At 35.9% G+C, this 6,644-nt stretch overlaps 1 protein-coding gene across 1 annotated transcript; it reads right to left on the bottom strand.

Annotated features, from left to right (window-relative positions):
* Positions 1 to 5,592: 5,592 nt before the first annotated feature.
* On the bottom strand, positions 5,593 to 6,108 carry LOC124833754 (uncharacterized). The gene has a single exon (XM_047308299.1). The coding sequence runs from the start codon at positions 6,106 to 6,108 to the stop codon at positions 5,593 to 5,595; it is 516 nt and encodes a 171-aa protein (XP_047164255.1).
* Between the last annotated feature and the right edge of the window lie 536 nt (positions 6,109 to 6,644).

The following is a 6,644-nucleotide window of genomic DNA, read 5'->3' as shown; positions in this document are numbered from 1 at the left end:
TATTAGGGTTTTTGTTTTGAAAATTAAATTAAGGGTATTGAGGATGAAGCTGTCACATGTCCTAATTGATGAGGGTTATTCGTTGTTGAGATGATGGAAGCGCGCTAATGGTGGTTACGATTCTTGTTCTTTCTCGCGGCGATGTTGGCTCAATGAAGAAGAAGATGAAGACGTTGCAACCTTGCCCTTGTGATGGATGCTGGGGTCTTAGACTAGGTGGATGAAAGCACGAGGGAGAAGCAGGTTTGCAAATATGGTGGTTCTTAGGTGTGATTATGTTGAGGGTTTTGAACTGCTAGTTGCATCAATGGAGAAGGATGAACTCGCGAAGACATCGCGAATCACAGCGGTGTTGTTTCTGGGTTTTTTGGGTTTTCTGGATTGGATTTGATGTAGGTTTCCTGTGCAATTGATGATGGTGAAAGTGTGCTTTGCGACGGTTGATGCAAGGTTGATGGTGGAAGGAGAGGATGATGGCATGACGACATGGTGCTGGCGGCGACACTATGGTGGCAACGCGAACTGGGAAGAAGATGATGGTGAAGGCGCGGAATGAAGATGGTGATGAGTGGAGGTAGTCGTAGCAGCGTCCTGGTGATGGTCTTCTGGGTTGCGTTTGCAGGTCTGTGTTGATTGCGGTGGCAGCCTGAGAGTTTAGGTGTGGCGTCACTAGGGTTAGGTGGCTAGAGATAAATTAGGATTTCAATTTTTGTGTGGGCTGAAAGTGGAAGAAGATGGTGACATGGCAACTTCTCAATGGCCAGATCTGTGTGTAGAGGATTAGGACACGTGGCATAATCTGTTTGGTCCACGTCATTGTGCCTTAAAGTGTCGATGTGGGCAGTTAAATGCCATCTCATTTGGGTATTGTAAACTAGACAGTTGGTCGTTAACGATTTAAACGACGTTTGTAAAAAATGACTAAATTGAACACAAATTACAATATTTATGACTACATTGAACATTTTAAAAACAGTAGGACTATTTTGATCAAACTTGACAAAAATTGGGACTATCAGTATCATTAAGCCAAGTTATTAATAAAAGATGTGTTTAAAATCATTTCATAAAATATATAAGTGGTATTTCCTTTGCAACAAATACTAAAAGTTGAAACCTTTGTGGATGGCTATTTAATTTTGTTCCAGTAAAATTTTAATTATATGTTCGTTTTTTCGTGTTTTTAAAATTGAGTATTTTTTTATTTATTATCTTCATAAACATGTTTGTTAATGATAATATAAACTATTTATTTCTTAAAAACATGCTTAACAAATTTTAGCACTATTTTCATTACAAAGATTAAATACGTACTTTTATAAAGAAATTAAAGACGTACATTTAAAAATTATGCTTAATAGATATTTTGGTTTTAATATTTGTATTGATTTATGTAAGACTTTGGAAAATTAGAACCGTAAACCAGCTGTCTAATCACAATTAATACACCCCACGTCATTGCTCAGAACCATTAAAAACACACTCACTAATGTGACACACCACTGCCAAGTGTCACGGTTGGAACATTCTGAAATCAGTAGTGGAAGACAGGTGTCCGCATGTGAGAGTACGTCCGTTTGACATTGGGAGGGGAAAAGATTTTTCTGAAACACTCCTTCCCATTCTCTGCATGCACCCTCCTTCTTCCCCAAAACTGACTTCTCATTTTTCTCCACCTTCTCTCTAGAAAACCTCCATCTTCTCTCTACTGTAACTCACCCATTTCTTCTTCGTTCAACATTTAGAACCGTAGAAACGTTCCTGCGTCGTGAGCTTCATCCTGGACCGAACAGCTCCAGATTCTGAAACCGGTAAGTCTCTCGAATTAGACGCTCGTTTCTGGATGACATGCGAAACCAAGATTGGTTGCATGAAAGGGTGTAAGCTAAAGTTTTCCGTATTTCTTTCGGTTAGATTTAGTTGAAGAACTTAAGAGAGGCGTTGAGGGTAGAAAGCCATAGTTGGACGAGTCAAGATCACACTCTTAGTACATTCACTACTGGTCCAGGTAAGGGAAGCTTATTTAATTTAATTGATACTTGTATGTTGTATGAACGTATGATATGGACTGAATGTATGAGATATATGCTGAATAATTATGCATGAATGATCACTGTATGATGAATATGGTATATGTTGGTTGAAATGTATGTTGATGGTTGATACGTATAAATATGAAATGAGTTATCACTTTGAAGTATGAATGATTAATGTGAATCATATAAAGTTTGTAAAATTGATATGAAGCTATAAAATATGAGCTGATATGATTGAAACTTGAGATTTGAAATAGACGAAAATCTGAAATATGAAATCCTTACTATGATAAAATACGTTCGTCATCGTACGGTCTTATACCGTTCAGTTTCTAGTAAAATGCTTAAAAAGGAATCCTTTCATTTGGAAAGAGTTCTGATCGAGAACGAACGCCCTCGTGTGGAAATACTATGTTTGCGCGTTCGGCCAAACATAGTTGTATACGAACGTCCCTTGATAGAGTAATGTATATATATATATATATTTTAGTATACCTTAGTCGTTCGTAGTGCTCGGTCTTACACCTAGCGTTCGTACTAAGTAGTGCTCGGTCTTACACCAAGCGCTCGTACTCGTTTCTTGATGAATAGTAGCGTTCGTCCCATTTCAAAAGAACTTTCTTTTCCTTGTTCGGTCATTTACTGACATGAGATTTCTGTATATTAATTATTTTAAGTTTAGTACTTTGACGTTCTAATAGGTCCACCTTATTGTCTTGGACCAAGATTCCCCAGTTCTATATACTCTTTGAGTTTTGATTTAAGTTCACAAGAGTCAGTTCATCTAACTGATTCAGGTTGTAGCAGAAGTTCGTCATATATTTCGTATGTGTATTTGATTCCTTTCTAAAGAGTTCAGTAAACCCTTTAGTAGTATTCTGTTCTAGGACGAGGGAGTTTCTTTGCCTCGTTCCTGTCGTTCGTCCTCGTCATATAGGGGGCTGAACGTTCGTTAATTTTATGTTCCCAGAAATGATTAAGAGAACGACACTAAAGTTAAAGATTATAAATGATGAAGAGTTTGGGAGATGGAATTGAGAATGTGAAATGAATGATGGTTGTGGAAGTTGAACGAGCGTTCCGGGGAGGAACGACTCTTGATTGATATTGTTATAGTAATGTATGAATGTGGACAAAGCTTGGCCGACGTTTCATCCTGATGTTTCGTGAGTACTCGTCCTCACGTAGAGGGGGTACGTCATGTGTGGGAACGGCAGGAGGTCCTAGTCCTTAGGAGTACTTTGGACGGAACGGACTAACCTCGGGTGGCAGCTGATGAGAATTCCAGTTACTACATCACCCGGGTGCACGAACGTAGTAGCTACACAAGATTCATACAGTCCGGACAGTCAGTCTAGTATCAGGGTTTTGATGGAATTTTCTATTTGAATGTATTTGATTGTGCTTGCATATGTGAATGTATGTTATTATTTGAATTAAATTATATAAGCTTACCCTGTGTATTTTTCCTTGGGTTGTCCTGTATCTGTACGTCCGTCCTTGTCCTTGCAATGATCATCCGTGTGGATGTGAGCAGGAGGAGATGCCTTGTTGGAAGAGGCGTTGGAAGAACAATACTTGGGGGAAGAGACTTTAGTAGAAGTCGAGGTGAAGACCGAAGAATAGGACGCTCGGCTTGAGTTTATTTATTTTTGTTAAGTGGCCGTTCGCCAGTTTTTGTGTCTTTATGTTTCTTTATGACCGTTCGGTGTTGGTTTTGTAAACCGTTCGATCAAGTATGATTAAGTCGAACGTCTTTATTCATATTTAACTTCTTGTATGGCCGTTCGGCCAGAACCTGTGCTTTCGTTTTAATTAAGACTTATTTGGTTTATCGCTAAATGTGATTAATTCTACTATATGGTGCTTACTGTATTTTTGGGATGTAACAATTTACATAATTTCGTATTTTTTTCTTAATTCATTTATATTTTATTCAAAAGCATTCTTCCTTTTGTAAATTAAGGTTTAGAAAGTAATCACATGTTAGGTTCTGTTTAAAAAGAGACTGTGAATGGAGTGTGCGGTGTTGAAAAATAGAGGAAGAAGGAAAAAAAATCTTTAAAAAGTAAAAAAAATAAAATAAAGAATCATATTAAATTAATCTTACAAATATTAAAAAAAAAATACCTATTAAACTTACAAATTATATAGAAAAGATAGGCAAGATTTATATATATTTAATTTTCTAAAAGTGATTTTTGTATGTATTTTTGAACATATTACTTTTATCATTTTAGATTATGTATCACCAGAATAAAATCAAAACTTTAATAAAATTTAAAAATCAGAAATTTATTTAAGTTTTTGAATGAACATTCTTATAATAGCCGACAAAATAATTTATTTTAGAAAATAATGCCAGAGAATCTTTTCTGACCTTTTTTTGGTGTTTTTCCAGCTGTCAACAAGTAATATAAGATTTGGTGAAAGCAAGATATCTTTAAAAATTCTCCAACCTTTCTTTCTTCCATCTAAAGGTGAAGTTGAGGGAAGAAACCTTACTCCTTGAGTCAATGCTGATGATGAAGATCAGGAGCTTAACATGTGAAAACATGCATGGCCTGATGCTATCAAAGATGCTCTGATGGCTTCCATGTATGAGATTTACAATAAAATCTCCACATGCTAGCTGTTAGATCTCAATCAAGGTATGGCGTTTCTCCTATTATCTTGCTTTAGTTCATTTGAAGTTGAATTGAGGATCAACTAGTCCTTCAAAACTTAGGATATCTTGTTACAAGAAAAAGGGGTTTACCAGGTTTCAATGAAGCTATTTTTCTGGTGTCAATTTTAATGTCAAAAAAGCTGTCAACATGCTTTCTGGGTGAAATTGTTGTATATGATGGAGACCATGACCAAGGAATCATCTTTAATTCACTGGAATGTGAGATTTACTTCGTGGGTATGAGTGAGATTTGTGAGACCTTGCTTGTCCAACATTTATACACTGAGCCTAGAATGGAATGTGAATTTGATTTCAAGGTTTGTTGGGGAAGGAATTTCTTCATGATTTGGACGATGTTTGGAATGAGATTATGGATGTTGGGACTCTTTGCAAACTCTTGTTAAGTATGAACTTCAGTGAAACTAGATCTTTTAATGTTTTTACTTCTACCATGCGGTTAGAAATTAGGAGGAGATAATTGTTAACAATTGTTTAGGAAGCATGGATTCCAAAATGAACATGCTTGGAATATATAAAATGGTTGGTTTTGGATTGTCTTTAGCTTAAGACAATTGGAAGCTTTTCAAACATCATCAATTTTGGAATGGAAAAATGTATTGAAAAGTGATATAAGAGTTTTCAGAAGAGGACATTGATATTATCCCTGCTTTAAGAATGAGATATCACTATCTTCCTTCTCATTTCAAGAGGTGTTTTATTTATTGTGTTGCAAGAGTAAGACTATGGAAGAAGTTGATGAACAATATTTTGATGATATGGTATGTCTATTGATTTTTCAACCATCAAGTAGGGAGAATATGTGCTTTGTCATACTTGAACTTCTCAATGATTTGGCAAAATACATGAGAAGAAACATTTGTTTAAAAGTTACAAATGGAAGAACATGTGTTTTGTCATACTTAAACTTCTAAATGATTTGGCAAAATACATGTGAAGAAACATTTGTTTAAAAGTTATCACAACGGTATCCAACAAGGAAGGATGGCTGAGAAAAGACTTCAGCCGGTGCCCATTGACTTTGAAGTTTTTGTACGTGGATTCACTTTTGATTTCAACCGTACCATAAGAATAAACATTAGTAACAACAAAAGGTCCAATCCACTTTGAAAGTAAGTTACCACCCATGACTCTGAGCCTAGAATTGTATAGCAACACTTTCTGCCCAACCACGAAGTCTTTTCTAACTATCAAGCTGTCATGGAACTCCTTGGTTTTCTCCTTGTAGAATTTAGAGTTCTCATCAAGTTCATTTAGTTGCAATTTCCTTTCCTCTCCAGCCTGATCCACAGAGAAGTTGCAAGTTTTCACAGCCCAGTAGACTCGATGCTCTATCTCTACAGGTAAATGACATGCCTTTCCAAATACAACCTGATAGCGAGACATCCCTATGGGTGCTTTGTAGGCCGTCCTATGCGCCTAAAGAGCATCATTCAATCTATTACTTCAATCTTTTCTGTTGGACTGAACAATCTTCTCTAAGATTTTCTTGATTTTCCTGTTTGAAATCTCTTGGGAGTGGTACATTTGTCATACTTGAAGGCAAAATACATGTGAAGAAACATTTGTTTAAAAGTTACAAATGGAAGAATATATGTTTTGTCATACTTGAGCTTCTCTATGATTTGGAATACATGTGAATAAACTTTTGTTTAGAAGTTACAAATGGAAGAAATACAAGATGGAATATTCTGCATGTAGTTTTTTATTTCCATGATTTTGTAAACGGGCCAAGGCCTCATCGACGGCTATTTAAAGTCATCAAAATTCAATGAAAAGTAACACAGGGAATTATCAGAATCATATCATTTTTTGTGTGCAACGTTTTCGTTTTTACATTTTTGTCATACATGAACTTCTCAATGATTTAGCAAAATACATTTGAAGAAACTTTTGTTTAAAAGTTACATATTGAAGGAAAA

This window comes from Vigna umbellata, chromosome 9 (assembly GCF_029865625.1).
Source record: "Vigna umbellata cultivar VRB3 chromosome 9, Vumbellata_1.0, whole genome shotgun sequence".
Taxonomy (NCBI): domain Eukaryota; kingdom Viridiplantae; phylum Streptophyta; class Magnoliopsida; order Fabales; family Fabaceae; genus Vigna; species Vigna umbellata.
This window is presented reverse-complemented; position numbering and strand designations above follow the sequence as displayed.

Bases quoted from the DNA above. Each gene is read 5' to 3' on its own strand.
- LOC124833754 (XM_047308299.1), bottom strand. From the start codon at position 6,108: ATGTCTCGCTATCAGGTTGTATTTGGAAAGGCATGTCATTTACCTGTA.